Source organism: Meles meles, chromosome 19 (genome assembly GCF_922984935.1).
Source record: "Meles meles chromosome 19, mMelMel3.1 paternal haplotype, whole genome shotgun sequence".
Lineage (NCBI taxonomy): Eukaryota > Metazoa > Chordata > Mammalia > Carnivora > Mustelidae > Meles > Meles meles.
The window spans coordinates 52413542-52430819 of NC_060084.1; the positions used below are offsets into that span (position 1 = coordinate 52413542).

The 17278-nt window shown below is 59.2% G+C and overlaps 2 protein-coding genes across 3 annotated transcripts in view; one reads left to right on the forward strand and one right to left on the reverse strand.

Moving 5' to 3' along the window:
• Positions 1-4669, forward strand: part of MYH14 (myosin heavy chain 14) — a 97534-nt gene extending 92865 nt beyond the window's left edge. For both annotated transcript variants that reach the window (XM_045988200.1, XM_045988201.1), the window contains exon 42: positions 89-4669. In XM_045988200.1, coding sequence (XP_045844156.1) covers positions 89-242 — 154 coding nt within the window. In that variant the 3' untranslated portion in view covers positions 243-4669. The remainder of the gene's footprint in view (positions 1-88) is intronic.
• KCNC3 (potassium voltage-gated channel subfamily C member 3) lies at positions 2606-17238 on the reverse strand. The gene is given in 6 exon segments (XM_045988211.1): positions 2606-4896; positions 8785-8890; positions 8892-8911; positions 9155-9346; positions 10852-11959; positions 16354-17238. Coding segments are annotated over 6 exon segments (2448 nt in total). The 3' UTR covers positions 2606-4759.
• Positions 17239-17278: the final 40 nt, after the last annotated feature.

Genomic DNA, 17278 nt, shown 5'->3' on the forward strand with positions numbered 1-17278 from the left:
TGCGCACCCTCGCTCCATAAGCCCCGCCCCCCAGCTCTCTCTGCGCCTCCTTTAACCTCTGTCTCTTGGTCTTCCCTCCTCCCTGCAGACGTGGCCCCCTCACCTTCACCACCCGCACGGTTCGCCAGGTCTTCCGACTGGAGGAGGGCGTGGTCTCGGAAGAGGAGGCCGAGGAGGCCGAGCCTGGGGCTGGGCCGGCACCACCAGAGCCTGATGGGCCGCCTGTGTCCCAGCCCCAGTGACCCCACCCTGTTCCCAGCCATGGCCCCTCCCTCCCTGGCCCTGGCCTCTGGTCCCTGGAGACCCCAGTCCCAGGAACCCTCCCTCCGACCTCCAGCTTCTTGCACTTTGGAAATGGTGCCACCCTCTGGCACTACAGCACTTACCAACCCAACGCGGGGGGGGGGGGGGGGGCGGGGGCTGCGACCTCCTGTAAACCCCTGAACACAGAGGAGCTGGCGAGCAGGGAGACGAGGACTGGGGCTTTCGCTGGGGTGGAAATCCAGGTGTAGTTGGCAAGCTGGCAAGTTGGCAAGGTGTAGTTGGCTTCCCTCCATCCTTAAGTTGTTAACGATCTTTATTAGCAAGGGAGCATGGCTCCCCTGGCCTCCGAGGCTAAGGTTCCCATTCCTCTCCCCCACCCCCCTTTCTTCCTCTGGCTCCACTTAGCCACTGATCCCTGAACATCTGAGCGACAACAGCCCGAGCCCCAGGTCTCCATCAGCCTTTGTCCCTCGCAGAGGGGCGGGATAGGGGACCCCTCTCCCCCCATGCTCTGCCCTCCCTTCTGATTGTTCTTGTGTGATCACAGTTCGGTTGGATTTTCCTGCGGGGCCTGGAGGAGACCCCCATAGCCTCTCAGCGTCCAGACTGTCGCAGAAATAAAACTCCAGCCCCAACCCTTGGGGCTGTGTGTGTTCCTGCACGGGGGTCTTTAATGGGGCAGCAGGTGGGGCAGTCTGCTGGTTCGAATCCCAGCTGGCCAGTGTTGGGAGCTGCCGGGGTATCTGGCATTTAATATGAAAAAACTTATTTCGGCCTCCTTCCCACATAGTCCTTCATTATAGGTGGGGAAACTGAGGCTGAGCTGTCCCTTGCTCCAAGACTCCCAGTAAGTGGCAGAAGGGATGCTGCACTCTGACCCTTTGCAAAACAGTGACAGAGTGACCATTGAGCCACCTTTTGGATGGCAATCCGTTGTTTAGCTGAACATGGGCTAAATGTGGGCCGCTTCTCTCAACCTGCAGCACAACCCCTAGAGGTAGGGATTCCATTGCTTTCCAGCACCTAGAATAGTGCCTGGCATGTGGTTGGAATTCATATATTTGCTGAATGAATAGATCACCCCTTTCTGCCCTATTAGAGTGGTGGAAGCAAGCCCAGGGAGGTTGAGACTTGCCCAAGGACACACAGCTACTAAGAAGCTGAACCCACACAGTCTGCCCATGGGCTTCGGAGTGGGCAGTTGGAGCATGTGGCCCTCAGGCCCTGACCTCCTGTTGGAGACCGAGCTCCACTCCTCTCCTGGGGTCATCACCCTGACATCAGAGCTCCTATTACCAGATGCCTTCACAGTTTCAAGTTAGGGGTGTGTATCCCCATTTTTACCATCAGGGAAACTGAGGCAGTCACTTCTTACCCCCTCCCCCACACCATCCCCTAGAAAAGTCACAAGGTGAGAGCCCGCGATCAAGGGGATATCTGGACACCCCCCCCACACACACACACACAAAGCACACAGTCTTGCTACTTTAATATGACCCCTGTTCTTAAAGACCCAACTCCTGTGTTCCCAAAACCCCCCAAGCTGGCCTGGATCAGACCTCCCCAGCAAACAGGATGCAATTTTTAAATGAAAAGGAAACTTTTATTTTGGTGGGAAGTAAGAGGGTGGGTGGGAAGGGGGCATGACACTTTTTTCTTTAGGGAGGGCAGGTGACATGCGGCAGCTTCTGCATTGGGCGGTTCATGCACCCAGGGTGGGCGTGGGGGAGACTTGGGGGAGGGGCCATACCGGCCCCTCCCTCCCTGCCCTGGGGGTGGGCTGAGAAGACCCGCCATTAGCACCAGAGTTGGACGATTTGCAGACCTCCCTCCCCATACTGACTCCGGACACCCGCCCCCATCCCTGAGAGCGCCCCCTCGCCACTCCTCCCACCTCCCACTTCGACAGGCCAGGCCTGCCCCGCCCACATTTGAGTGAGAGAGTCTTATTGCTGTGTGTGTGATGGGGAGGAGGAGCCGCTGAACTCAGGGAGACCCCCCGCCGTTCCTTCCTCCCCAATCGCCCCGCCCCCCGCCCCGTGTCCGTGCGTTCCCGGAGCGCAGGAGGGGCGCGACATGCGTGTGGGGAGCGCGTCATGCAGCGCATGCGTGTAGTTGCAGGCACCCTGGCGGCCGAGGAGAAAAGGGGAGCGGGACACGGAAGTTGTCCCTTTAGCTCTCTCTTCCTCCCCGAATCCCACACTGTTGACTTGGGGGATGGGGACGGTGGTGAAGGACGAGAGTCACGTTTTGTAAAAGTTTATGATCGTGATTATTTTCAAAAGCTGAACTAAAAAGCTGGGTACGTGTGGCAGATTGGCGAGCAGGGGGAGACGTTGGGAAGAGGTCTGTACCCTTTGGAAAAGATCCTCACCCCCTTTCCCTGCGCTGTTCGGCTTCCGTGAGGGTCAAGGGAATCTGGGGGCTATTTTTTTTTTTTTTAAGAAGTTAAACCCTTTGGCAATATAACCAGTCCCCACCCCCATACCCTGGTGTCTGGAGCCCCTAGCCCTTTGCCTCGCCCCACCCCGCTCCCACCAGAACCTGCCCCACCCCTCACCCCTGATTTGCCAGGGTTTAGGGTCCGAGGGAAGGATGGGGGGACTCAAAATGCCCCTTGCATAGGAATCGTTGCATCAAGAATCATGCTCAGTGACACCCCCCAACCCTCGGGTGGGGTGGGGGGGCTCCTGAGGCCGTGGGAGCAGAGGGAGGGAGGTTGCTAATTCTGTGGGCCTCCAGCTCCAAAAGGGGTGGTCCCCTCTAAGGATTCTGGGACCGTGTGGTCTCTGGGCTTGGGGGAGGTAGCGCATCCTTGAGCCAGGATGGGATATGAGAAATGATCTTCTGCCCATGAGCAAGGCAGGACGAGGAATGCCGGGGAAGGTGGGCTGGGATTCCAGCCCCCGTAGGTTTGTCGTTTCCCAAGCTTCTGATGTTCCAGTGTCCCTTGACGGGGGCACAGCCTCTGCTGTGAGTGGAAACACTCTACCCTAAATAAACGGTGTCCAGGCCAGGCAGCAGTATCCGGACTTACCGGCTTCTTTGGAAGATGCCGTAAAAGACAAAACTTTTTAGATTAAGTGTCCTTGCACTGCCTAACACTTTAACACATCACCAGGTGGGTCCAAATATAGCCCTCTGGGAAACACTGATGTCCATGAAGAGGGTCCCTTTTGGGCACCATGTAAGGGAAAGGGTTCTTGGAAGAGGCAGGCCTAGGCATAAGAAAGGGGATGCCCAGGGGAAGGTCTGGTTCCCTGGAATTGCAGACAGGTTGAGCCTATCTTGGAAATTCTAGCATCAGGAGAACCTGAGGTGGATGTCTGACGTCAGAGATTTGGGGATATCTGGGTGGGTGGGGGCCTGAGGATTTGGGGGTGTCCAAGAAATGTCCATGTGTGGGAAGGATTTGGAGCATCCCAAAGGCTGAAAGTGAGCTGAAGGGCTGGGTCAAGTCTTGGAGGTTCAAGGTGCTGGGATGCAGTCCAGGCAATGGTGGGGGGGGGGGGCTTGGGGGGGCAGCATCTGTATGCAGAGGTTAAGTCCCAGGACCCTGTGGGGATTTAGGGGATGCGGGGTGCCAGGGTTGGTCTCAGGAATTCTGGGTACAGGTCTCATGTCCTGGTAATTTGAAGGGGGTATTGGGGAATTTTGTGTGCTAGGGCCAGATCATCCCAGAAATTCTGAGATGGGAGGTCTGAGTCCATGCAGCAAGAATAGAGGCGAGCAGATCCCTTGGGGGAGGGTTGGGATGGGGAGGGAGAACTGGGGAGAGATGACAGGGTCACATTCACCAGGAGTCCTCATAAAGGCTGAGGGAGGAGCTGTCCACAGCACACGCCCCATGCCTCTGCTTCTACCATCTGAGCTCAGCTCATTTCAGGGGCTCGAGTGACTGTTACTCCTTCCCCCACATTGTTGCTAATATATATATGTATACATGTCACATCAATGTGATGGGTTGCCCTCCTGGGGTGAAGGGTAGGAGGCCAGGAAACCCTCCTGCGGCTTAAACGCCAGCTCGATCCCCTTGAGGTCCCCGGCCCCTTCCCAGAATGCCCCTTCCCTCAGTCACGTAGCATGCAGCCCCTGGTGGCTTATTGCTGAGGTGGGGTTGGAGAGGGGATTGTCCAGGTTGAGGGAGGCATGCAGAGTAGGGGAGAGGCGCCCCAAAATGTAATTGGCATAATTTGGACGTATTTACAGGGGTTTATGGGAGCGGGATGTCCTATGGCTCATGGAGACCTGAGAAGGCTTTATTGGGGGGGGGTCGAGAGTTGGGGGGGTGGACTTTGGCTCCTCCCCCTCCATCCTGGGGGCCCAGGTGGGGGTGAGGGGTCCGGGGGTGTCTGCTGGCGTCGTCGTCTCAGTTGCATATTATTAATGACTTTTTGATTTTTTTTAAAAAACCCTTTCCCCCACCCCCCACCCCCAGCTCCTTTGACCTTCTTCCCTGTCACCCCCGAGTCCCCCCACGGGGGGGAGGGGAGCGCTAGAGGATGGAGGGCAGGGTTGGGGGAGCGCGGCGGGCGGCCCTGGGAGAGCCCGGGGGAGTGGCAAGGGGCGCGAGGCGCAGGGACACCCCGCTCAGGCCCGCGATGCTGCTCAGGCTGCGGGATTTCTCGTAACCTGGGGGGGAGGGGTCGGAAACACGGGAGGAAGCATGGAGATGGGGTGCAGGGGAAGGGTCCAACAGACAGAGAGACCCCGAGACAGGGAAGCAGGGGAGAAACGACCAGGAGGGAAGGGAGATGGAGAAAGAAAGAGAGACACAGAGACAGAGAGCCAAGAGACAGGAAAAGTCAAGAGACAGAAAAAGGTGAAGCAGGGATAGAGACAGACGGTGAGGGAGACAGAGGGGATGGGAGACAGAGACAGACACCAAGACATAACAAAACAGATGGCAGAGGCAGAGATGGACAGAGGTGGACCAAGGAGATGGAGAGAGAGAGAGATGAACAAATTGGACAGTCAGTCAGCATCAAGGAGAAAGGTTCAGACATGGGGAGGGGGGAGAGACTCAGGGTTAGGAGGCAGGGTGACGCCCACCGAGCCTCCCTCACCCCAACCCCACCGCAGCCCGCCCTCCACCTCTTCTCCCCCTCCCCCGTTGGCCCCCTTATCTGAGACAAAAAGGTGGGGGGCAGCAAGGCAGATGGTGGGCAGCCGGGCATGGGGAGGGAGCTTGGTGGAATGCATGTAGGGGGAGCAGCCAGTGGGAGGGCTCGGGTGGGGGCTGACCTAGTTGTGGGGAAAGGGGGAAAGGCAGGTGATGGGGCTTTGTGGGGGGGGGGGGGAGGAAAGGAGCAAAAGCTGGCAGTGCCTGGGGGGGTGCTGGAGAGCAGTCTGAGTGGGCCAAGGCTCACCTGCAGGTTGCAATGGGGTATCTTTAAAAAGTCTTGAGGTGGAAACCTTCTGATGGGAAGGTTCTCACAGTGTCTTGAGAGCCAAAGGGGTCTAAGACTGGGGGAGTATGTGTGTGGTTTCTTGAAAGCTTGGGAAGATCTGAGTTCTGCCAGCGTCTGGGGAAAGTTCCAGGACTTCTCTAGACGATGCCAAGAGGTCTGTCTGGATGAGGGCATCTTGACCAGAGGGGAAGGGGCCTGGGGGGCCAGGGTTGGAAGCCCAGTATCTTGAGGACACCCCCTCCCAGCCATTCCCAATTGCTAACCTGGGGGGAAGGGGCAGGGGGGGACCGAGGGTCTCGCGAGGTCTCAGGCGGTGACAAGAGCTGGGGACAGAAATACACAGAGTCACGGCGGGGGGAGGGTGGTCAGGGGGAACCCCCCAACACAGCCTCACTGTTGGGGGGACGGAGAAACGCCGGAATCTCTTCCTCCTCTCTGGTGTTTTCCGGGGGAGGGGAGCAGTGAAATGGGGGCGGCCAGAGACATCAAATATGGAAGGAGCTTCCGGGGTGGCTGGGGAGGAGGGGTGGGTGGGGAGGAGGACCAGGGGAGGGAGGTCAGGGGAGGGGTAGGGAAGAAAGGGTAACAGGTGTCAGGAGTTGGACTCAGGTGGTTGGTGTGAGAAGATGAGAAGGAAAGGGTCATGGGGTGGGCAAGGGGCGGGCCAGGGGGAAGGGTCTTGGGAGGAGTTGGGGGACAGTAGTGGAGGGGTCACCCAGGGAGGGCCGAGAGGAAGGGAGGAGCCTGGAAGTGCAGGAGTGGGGAGGGACCCAGGACTCCAGGGCAGACCCCTCAGTCAGCCCCATCAGCTCCAGCCACTATTTGAGTTCAATGAATGGATTTTGGCATCAGAGGCAAGAGCAGCAGAGACCTCCACCCGCCCGCCCCACTCCACCCTCCCTCCCATTCCCAAATCCTCCCCACTCCCTCGGCCCCTCAATTCTCTGGGGCCCATCTAGACCCCGGGGGTGGGGAACAAAGGGGGGTACGGGACTGGGTGCAAGCAGGGGGAGGGGTGAGGTTGGGAGCAGGGAAGGGGAGGATAATGAGATGAAAATGGAGGATGCACTGGGGGAGATGGAGGAATGGAACGAGAGGAGTCACAGTCCCTCCTGGATGAGGAGCCTGGAAGCCTGGGTTCTCATCCCTGTCTGCTCTGTGGCGGGGGTCGCTCAAGGCCCCCCTGAACTTCTCTGAAACAAGGGGCTTGAGACAAGGCTGTCCCTGGAGGCTTCCCAAGTCCCACGACAGCATCTTCGTAGGCCATAAGCAGAAATTCTTTGGGCTATTATCTCTGTATTTCTAAAGAAGTTTCCACATACTGTTGCGATCAAGTGCCTTCAGGCAGCTTCCCCATCACTTTGAAGATCAAATCCAGCCTCTCACCAAAACCTGTCACGATCCTTCCTACCCCCGCTCCCCATACTCTGTCTGGCACCCTTGCTCCCTTCGGCTACTCATGTCCAGTCACACACCCCTCCTTGCTTTTTCCTTTGACAAACCAAGCTCACCCCATCTCAGTACCCCTGGACTTTTGCACTTGCTGTGCCTTCTGACCGGCTGGCCCTTCTCACTGTTCAAGTTTCGGTCTTACCTCCTCAAAAAGCCCTTTGCAGACCCGCCCCCCCCCCAACCCTGTCTGAAGTGGCCAGAGTAATCAATCACCTTGTTCGTTCATTTGGTCTTTTGCTCCCCAGATCAGGAGGTGGCAAACGTTTGCTACAAAGGGCAATTCCTAAATATTTTCAGCTCTGTGGGCCACACGTTCTCCGTGGCAGCTCTTCCACTCTATTTACAAAACAGCTTGCTGGCAGACTTGGCCCCTGGGCCGAAGCGTGCCAATCTGTGCTCTAGCATGTTCGCTCTGTGATGGCGGATTCTTGCTCTGCGCGCTGCCAAATCTCCAGCGCCTGGAGCTGTGCCCTAGGTAATGAGCTGCTCTGTGAAGGAGCGGATGGAGTGATGGAGGAAGCAAGCCCAAGCCCCGTGCCTTAAGCTAGGGTGGCTCCGAAGACTACAGAATGTGTGTTCGCTTCCTGGCAGAAAATAAATGCCGGACTGTGTTTGCTGAAAGATTCCTCGACTACCTCACCACTCTCTCCCCCTCATCTGCCCACCGCCAGTCCCCAGCCCCGTCCCTCCCGCCCCCTCTCCGATCCCTGACTCCCTCTACCTTGTCCCTTCCTCTCCATCCCTGTGCACAGCCCTGAGCTGGGTCCAGGCAGCATCCTCCCCCTGGACCTTCATCCTAGACTCCTGACCTCTAGTCCATCCACACACAGCCCAAGAGCCGACCTGCCCTCCCTGGGGGCCCTAACCAAGGTCCTGGCCTTTCAGTCCAGCCCGGCTTTCCTGCCTGTCTACCTGCCAGTCTCCGGTCTCCTCAGCTTTGCTTGTACTGGTCCCTCTGGTCACCACCATCTAATGGGATCATTTCCTTGCTTGAGGTCAGGCTAACTCCAGACATCAGTTCCTTCGGGAAACCTTTCCTGTCATCTCCCTCCTACCCTGGAGAGTTCTGAGTGTTCCGCATATTGCGCGTCCCTGGCTACCTCCAATTCCAGAGAGCACTTCAAACAGGGACTTTCTAGGTTGGTGTCTGCCTCTCCCATCAAACTGGGAGCTCCCCTGGGTCAGGGGGATGGTCTTCCCTGTGCCAAGCCCCGGGACAGGGATGTGCGGGTACAGACAGGTACTCTGTGCATGCCGGCCTGTTCACAAGCCGCTGCGTGAGCAACTGAGTCCCCCTCACCCCGGCTTGCACCCAGAAGTGTGCTGAGTGTGCACCCTGCTTTCTTCACTGAATTTAAAAGACACCCAGGGGGGAGGGAAGCGGAGAGATGAGGACAGGGGTGAGGCTGGGGCTCAGTCGTGATGGGCAGGGGAGGGAGGTCAGGCACGCAGTGGGGAGGGCTGGGTTAGTTCTGGTGGATGAGTGAGGGGCAGGGCAAGTCCTGGGCAGGTGGGTATGGGGTCAGGGGTCGTGGCTGCAGGTTAATTGGATGGAGCCGTTCAGTGAGGGGATGGGAGTCTCGGTCAGTGGGGGTCACATGTTTTCAGAGGGGTTAGTCAGAAGGGAGGTGGGGATCCAAGGGTGGGGGCTACTTACCCCGGGGGGAGGGGATTCGTCCGCTAGGGGGATATCCAGGCTGCAGCGTTGGCGTTGAGGTCGGGCAAGAAGCTTGGGGGGCCTGGCTTACGCCAGTCTGGGGGGGGCAGTGGGGGAGCACCAATGGCTGGGGGTGGGGGAAGAGGCCAGAGGGTCGGGGGTGGGTGGGGGAGATGGAGATGGAATAAAGACAGGTGAAGGGTCAGTGAGGAAATTTGGGGGTGGGAGGGGTCTGGGAGGAAGGGAATTTGGGGCCAGGGGATGGGGGAAGGGAAGTCCAGCACCTCCTCCCCCATCTCCCTCTCCCCCCTCCCCTGAGGGAGGGAGAGAAAGAGAGGGAGGGTCCCGGGGCCAGTGGAGGGCACCTCACCTTTCCGGATGGAGCCATCAGGGGAAGGGGCATAGTCGGTGAGGAGGAAGCAGGCTCGGTCCCGGCTATAGCGGCCTCGGCTCCCAGGGGTGATGGGGCTCTTGTCTTCCGGGGACATGGCGGGCTGGTCGATGGCTGGGCAGTCCTCATGGGCAAGCGCAGCTGCAGCGGGGTCCCCATTGGGGCGGGGATCTGCACCGGGGGGCCAGACAGAGACACAGAGGACAGAGTGAGGTGTGGGAATTCAAGGTGGAGGGCAGATTAGCAAGGAGGGTGTTGGAGAATTTTGGGTGCCAGAAGTAGGTGACTGAGGGGCACGGTGTCTCAAGGAGGGGACAGGAGGGGTGCACAGTTGGAAGCAGGGTGTCAGGGTGTGTGCTGGTAGGTTCAGGGAGCCGGTCCTTGGGGGAGGGTATATTAAATGCTGGGAAGGACAACAGGGAGAGGGAAGGGCAGTCAGGGGTGGGTGCGGATGGAGGGTGCTGAGTGGTAGGAAGTGGTGGTCGGGCCAGGTACTGGGTGCTGGGAAGGGCAGGACTGAGGCGGGGAGCTGGGCATTTGGAGGGTGGTTGGGAAGTTAGGTGGGTGCTGGGAAGGAGGCTGGGAGTGGGTGCTGAGGGGGCAGTTGGTTGAATTAAACTAAGTAGGACTGGGATGCAGCGTTGGGTTGGTAGGATGCCTGGGTTGGGATGGGTTTGGAAGATCGGCTGGGAGATCTAGAGAACAGAGAGGAAGTGGCTTGGGAACAGTGTTGGGTGCTGGAAAGGGCACAGTGGGGAAGGGTTGGGAAGGTGACAGAGGAGGGAGGGGAGAGGTGGGGGTCCCCCAGGCTCTGATTTAAGCTATTTTTAATTGGTGTGAAACTGGGTCAGCGGCTGAGGGAGCAAGATGAGGGCCAGGCGGCCCAGCTCCCTTTCTTGACCTACTTAAGTCACGGGGGTGGGGGCCACCAGCTCCAGACTGCCCCCAATCATCCCTTCAGAGACACAGACTCTCTGGGGGGGGGGGGGCAACACTCAGTCAACTCTCTTCTAGTTCATCTCCTTCGCTTCTCCTCTTTATCTCGGCAGCCTCTGTCTCTCAGACCCCTCTTGGGCTGCTCTCGCTCTTGGCACAGCCCGAGCCAGGCCCTAGGTCCCGAGTCACCATCATGTGGCTGGTCCGCCCTCTGGGCCTATCTTCTTGGCCTCTATCTTCTGGGTTTTTAAGCCTTGTCTCCTCTCTTGGCCTCCCTGTTATTAGGACCTGAACTCTCTGCCACGGACCCTAGCCCACCCCTCCCTCCATCTGTCCTCACTCTCCTGCTCTCAGTGACAATTGCCTGATTTCTGACTGTTGCTTTTAGACTCTCTTCTCAGGGTCATCACTGGAAGACTCTGATGTTGCAACTGTCCTTTGGCCAGGTCTCCAGCTAGCCCGTGATTCCCACATTAGACCCGCTCTGTGCTGGTGTCTGAGTCCCCTTGGCCAGAGGCTCATGACTCTGCCTCCCAGGTCCCCAGGAATGTCTCTCTCCCCAAGCTCTTTCCCACAGAATCTGTTTCTGTGCCTTTTCACTGACCTCAGAAATAGCCATTCCCCTTTCCCTCCCTCCTCTGTCATGACCCCCCCCATCTCTCTTAACCTCAGCAGTGACCTCCTGCCCCCTCCGAACCTCTCCGCCTCCCCACGTCCCGCCCCCCATGCACCCTTCTCACCTGCCCGATTGATCTCAATGACTTCCTCCTGAGCCAGTGGGCAAGGCTCCCCAGGGGCTGGCAGAGGAGGCAGCCCCATGATCCCGAGCCCACCCGCTCCCCCCCTGAGCAGCCCGGGGTGCGTGTGGGGGCCCGGTGGGTAGGCCCCAGCCACAGTCACCCCCACGGAAGGTGGGGTGATGGGGGGCGGGGGGCTGATGCCGCCGCTGCCGTGGTGGGCGTGGTGCGGGGGCGGTGGGGGAGGGTCGGGCTTGCAGTAGTTGGGAGAGCCGGGCTGCGGGGGGCGGGGGATGTGTTTGTTCTTCTTCTTGGGCAGCTTCTGCTTGGCCATGGCCAGCGAGTAGTACATGCCAAAGTTGTTGACGATGACGGGCACGGGCATGGCGATGGTGAGCACCCCGGCCAGGGCACACAGTGCCCCGACCAGCATCCCCGACCACGTCTTGGGGTACATATCTCCGTAGCCCAGGGTGGTCATGGTGACCACGGCCCACCAGAAGCCGATGGGGATGTTCTTGAAGTAGGTGTGGTTGGAGCCCAGGATGTCATCGGGGTCCGCGCCGATGCGCTCGGCGTAGTAGATCATGGTGGCGAAGATGAGCACGCCCAGCGCCAGGAAGATGATGAGCAGCAGGAACTCGTTGGTGCTGGCGCGGAGCGTGTGGCCCAGCACGCGCAGCCCCACAAAATGGCGCGTGAGCTTGAAGATGCGAAGGATGCGCACAAAGCGGACGACCCGCAGGAAGCCTAGCACGTCCTTGGCGGCCTTGGAGCTGAGGCCCGACAGGCCCACCTCGAGATAGAAGGGCAAGATGGCCACGCAGTCGATGATGTTGAGGCTGCTCTTGAGAAATTCCACCTTGTCCGGGCAGAAGGTGACACGCATAAGGAACTCGAAGGTGAACCAGACCACACACACGCCCTCCACGTAGGTCAGGAAGGGCTCCGTCTCCACCTCCACATTGGTGATGTTCTCTGGTGGAGCCCCGGGGATGGGGGAGGCCTGGGTCACCGTCTTGTTGCTGATATGGATGAAGCCTTCGTGGGTCTCCAGGCAGAAGGTGGTTATGGAGATGAGGATGAAGAAGAGGGAGGCGAAGGCCACATACTGTGAAGCAAGGCAGGAGAGAGAGGGCAAAAGATGACCCAGGCATCTGGTCAACCAACCAAGTTCACAACACCCACCCAGCGGCCCCTTTTCCCAGACTCCAGGGAAATTCAGAAACCCCATACCCCCATCAGAGCCCGCACCCTGCTCTCCCCTCTAACGCCTGAAAAAAGGGGAGAAAAAGGATCGGAGGCAGCTCCCCCCAGCTTGGGATAGGAACCGGCTCCAGCAGCAGAAACAGATGGGCAATCGTTTTCATGGAAGCAGCAATTTCTGGTCCTTTGCTCTGTGTCCCAGACCACCTTCCCACGCTCTGTGTCCTATCTCAGGACTTCCCAGCAGGGTCCAAGGATGCTGGGGGGAGGGATGGGGGTGGGGTGTGGGGGGACACCAAGATCACTCACCCTCTGTGTATCAGAGGCTTTGGAGCTCAGCTTGGAGCCAAGGGAAAGGGAAAGGGGAAAGGGAGGAAGGGGGATGGGGAGACAGAGTACCTGACGGTTAAGAAAGCCTGGATTTGAATCCAGACTTTCCTATGCCTAATTTGGCAAGAAGTTTAAGCTTTCTACACCTCAGGGTTCTTTATTTTATTATGAGGATTATATTAGATGAATATACAGAAATCCTGGCTCCAGAAACAGTGCTTGGCCCAGCATCTGGAACTCAGTAAGCAAGACTGCGCTCCTATTAGGGTACGCAGGCATCTGTTAGTTGGAGACAAGGTCAAGGCCTTCAGAGAGGAGCCAGGGCTTAAGGACTCTGGTCCCAATGTCCAGCTCCAGAGAAGGGAGGAAGCTCGGTGTCACCCTCAACTAGAGAGGGCAGCAAAGGGCTGGAACCACAGAGGGGTGTTAGGGCCATAAATAGAAAAAGAAGTGAAGAGTCAAGTCTGCAAAAATTGAAAAGGATGGAAGCAAGGAGGGTTGGGGTTTCAGGCTGTGGAGAGGAAGGGAGGGCCAGGGGCCCAAGCGTCAGTGGAGCCAGGGCCACAGAGGTGAGGAGGCTTTAGCCAAAAGTGCAGAAAAGGGGATGGGGCGCACATGGGTTATTTCAAGATGGGGAGGACCAGAGTCCTGCATGCAATGGTGTGGATTTTGAAGAAAATATTGAGCAGCAGAGGGATGCGCTCAAGATCTTAGAAAAGGAAAGGGACAGAGCTGGCCCCTGGAGATGGCAGTGGGGTTTATCAAATATGCAGAGAAGAGTGGGGTTAGTACCTTGCAGGGAGAAGGAGATGGTGTTAAGGCAAAAGGGGGCTTTAGTCAGTTGGGTAGAGGAGGAAGGAGGACCTGGGCAGCTTGAGTTTTAATCAGGGATGCAGAGAAAAGCGGGGGCCCAGGCTCCGATTGCAGACAGGACCAGACCTTGGGGTGGGCTGGGGGCCTGCACATCCCTTCAGCCACTCCCCTTCCTCCACAGGACTGGGGGGCGGGGTCTGGGCTTGGGAAGGCTCAACTTTAATCTTAAGTGCAGAGCAGAGAGGTGGGCCAGAGTCTGCTGCACAGACAGCCCTGGCCCTTGGGGTGGGCTGGGGTCAGCGCTGGCCCTCTCTGTCCCGCCCCTCTCCTCGTTTCTCCGCAGTGGTTTAAGAGGCCAGAGGCCGACGCACAGCGCATGCCCCGTGCTCCCCCGCCCGCTCCGAGTCGGGTGCGCGGCGCAGGCTGCAGCACCGCAGTGGGGGCGGGCCGGCCGGGCCGGGGGGCGGGGCGCGCGGCGGCCAGCACCGAGGCCAGCTCCCCCGCCGCAGTGCGCAGCCGCCGCAGCTAAGAGCGGTCTTAACCCCTTCCGGGCCTGAGCAGAGCAAGCAGGGCGCAGCCGCAGTGCCGCTGCTCCGCTTCGGGAGGCCGAGGGCCAGGAGTTTAACTCCTTCCCTCCCAGGGCAAGGAAAGAAAGGTGGGCACCCGCCGCAGTGCGCAGCTGTAGAGTCTGGACTGCGTTGGGGCTGGTTTAATCCCTTGCCCTCAGGTGGTTCAAAAGCAGGGGGCAGGAGGGCAAGGAGTCCCTGTAAGAAGGAAAAGAAAAATTACGGGGAGGAGAGGGGAGGGAGGATGAAGTAGGGCTGTACTCTACACGTTGCACTGGCCTCTGCTCCCAACTCAGTCTGTCAAGCTCTCACTTATAGGCTGGAAAGTACCTGGCAAGCCGACACTCAAAAAACCATCTGTGTAGTAAATGAGCGACAATCCCACTCCCCTGTAACTGTCCCGGACCCCTAGTCTCACCTCAGCACCCTTCAATGGGGTTACAAGAGAAGGGCGCCCCAGCCATAGGGGAGGAGGCCACTCAGAGGCCTGAGGGGGCATTTAGGGCCAAGGCCCTTCGGAACCTCCTCCTCCCTACCTCCCCCAACCCAGCCCCAAATCTCGCCAACTCAGCGCTTCCTGGGACCAAACTTTATGCGGTGCCTCTGGGCTACCCCCCCCCCCCCCTTTCGCTTCCTCCCCTGGCGCGAATGCGGCACTGCGGATCCACGTCCTTCCCGGCCCAGGACACGGCACGGTGGGGGGAGGGGGCGGACAGGTTCCTCAGGGTGTTTGGGTCCCCTGGAGGCTAGGAGAGGGCCCGGGAGTTGTTCCTCTTTCCCCTCCTTTCTGATCCCCCCCACTTTGAACTGTCCCCCTCTCTTCCAACACAGGGAGGAAGTTAGGAGGAGGAAGAGGTTCCAGGGAGAACAAAGGGGGAGGGTAGCTATTTAGCCTAGAAAGTTAGAGACGTTTGAAGGAAGTTTTGGGGGGAATATGAAGGGAGCTTTGGGGAAAATCTGGCATTTCAAGGGAGTTAAGATTAGAGTGTGAACTCTCTGGTTCACTTTTGGGGTAGGGGAGCAGAAGGGCCCAGTCCTGGGGTTTGGCTGATGGAGAGGCAGGGAGCTTGGGAAAGGGGGAGTGTGCAGGGCTGGGGTAGGGACAGTGGAAAGATACAGAGGCAGAGTAGAAAGAACTGGGAGCTATTTTGAGAGGAAGTTTTGGGACAGACAACTGGGGGTGGGGGAGGGAGTCCCAAAGATCGAGGTTCAATAAAGTAGGAGAAAAGTCAGTTGATTGACTTGGAAAAGGACTGGGAGGTTCTGGATGGGGGATCCTAGAGATAAAGAGTGGGAAGGGAGAAGAAGCTGGGAGAATCTGTGGATGAAGAAGGCATATGGGAGCTTCTGGAGAGGAAAGACATATTATGGGGGCTCAAGACTCTTCTGGAGACACTGAGGAGGAGTGTGAAAGGCTTGGGGGAAGTCTGGAGCTTTATAGGGAAAGTCCTTGGGATGGGAGTTGGCGTGGAGGATGCAGGAAGATATGTGAACACAGACACAGAGGGGACTGGATAGGGTCCCAGGAGGAAAGGCTCCCCAGGACTCCGTGTTGCAGCAGGGGAGAGGGGGAAAGTGTGCTAGCCAGAGCAAGTGGTTTGGGGGCTCACAGGGGTCCAGGAGGCTCTGAGATTGAGGCAGAGTCTTCTAAGATTTTGAGAGCACAAGTGGGGTTCAAAAATAGCCAGAAGACTCAAACTTGAAGAGAGGGGAGGTGTAGGGAGAGGGGCATAGGGAGGAAGAATCAGGGAGAACCCCAGGGACTGAAGGTTGGAGAGGGGGCTTCAGAGGAGCTGCAGCTTGCAGGGAAAGGCAGGGGTAGTGTTCATAGAGTCTAGGACACTGCAGGTTAAGAAGGGAGGTCTTCTGGGGCACCTGGGTGGCTCGGTGGGTTGGGCCTCTGCCTTCAACTCAGGTCAAGATCTCAGGGTTCTGGAATCAAGCCCTGCATCAGGCTCTCTGCTCAGCAGGGAGCCTGCTTCCCCCTCTGTCTCTGCCTGCTGCTCTGCCTACTTGTGATCTCTATCTCTCTGTCAAATAAATAAATAAAATCTTCAAAAAGAAGAAGAAGAAGAGAGGTCTTCTGTGGGTCTGGGGATGGTCCAAGAAACTGAGGGCTGCAGAGGGGTTCTCTAGCTGTCCGAGGGGGTGAAAAGGATTTACAGGGGCTCAGAAGACTCAGGGCTGGAGAAAGTTCTTCTGAGGTCTCAGAGGAGTCCAGGAAAGGAGGTAGTGAGGTTGTTCAGAGAAACCCAGGAGATTCACAGACGGTGCAGAAGTTTCTAAGCGTGTTGAGTAGCTTAGGGAAGCCGGGTGGGGTTTGGAGGGATCTGGGGGATTCTGAAGGTTGAGGAAGCGTCTTCCGAGGATCTGGGGATGGCAGGGAGAGGGGGTGTGTTCACAAAAGTACGGGAAACTCGGGGTTGGACAAAGAGGCTTCTCTAGAAGAACCTGGGAGGCCCAGAGACCAGGAAGGCCAGAAGGGGTTGGGACCCGCCGAGGGATTCTGGGGATTAGGATGGGGGCACTCCTAAGGGGCTGGGATCTCCAAGAAAGGGGGTTGGGATGGGGGCTCCGAGAGCGCGCTCACCCTGGCGGCCCGCGACGAGTAGGGGTCCTCGAAGAGCGCCCACACGCGGGGCTGCCAGCGGCGCCACCACGTGCCGCCTGCGCCGCCCGCGCCCCCTGGCGGCCCCCCGGCGCCGCCGCCCGCGTCCTGGAAGCAGAGGCGCTTGAGCTCGCCGCCCGCGCCGTCCAAGCCGCCGCCGCCCGCACCCGCCTCGTCGTCCAGGCCCGCGTCGTGGGCGCCGGCGGCGTTGGCGGCGTTAGCTGCTCCCGCTGGGTCCGGAGCCTCGAAGGAGTCGAGCGCCTCTTCGGCGTCGCGGTGCTGCCTGTAGGTCATCCAGCAGCAGGCCTCCACGTCGGTCTCGTCGATGCCCCAGAAGCCGAGCTCCTCCTCGAAAAGCGGCCCGCACACGTCGGCCGGACAGTGCAGCTTGCCTGTGCGGTAGTAGTTGAGCACGTAGGCGAAGACTCCCGGGTGCCGGTCAAAGAAGAACTCGTCAGCGCCGGGATCGTAGTCGAAGCGCGCCGCCGCCTCGGGCTCCGTCAGGCCGGCCAGCCGCGTCCCCGGCAGGGTGCGCAGCGTCGAGCGGTACGTCTCATGGCGCACGCCGCCCACGTTGATCACGATCTTGCCGCTGTCGCCACCGCCGCCGCCGTGCCGCCCCATGGCCGCCGCCGGCAGCCCGGGGCATGGCTCGGCGCGCCGGCCCCCGGGCCCGCGAGGTGCCGGGGGACCCGCCGAGGACGCGGCGGGGCCGGGCTGCGCAGACTGCTGCTGCTGCAGCGGCGGCGGTGACGGCGGCGGGGGAAGCGGCGGCGGGGACTCGGGCGGCTGCAGCGGTGGCGCCGGCTGCTGCTTGCTGGTCCCCTGGCGCCCGCGGAAGGACGAGACGCAGACTGAGCTCAGCATTGGACGGGGGGCGGGGCGAGAGGGGCGGGGCGTGGGGGCG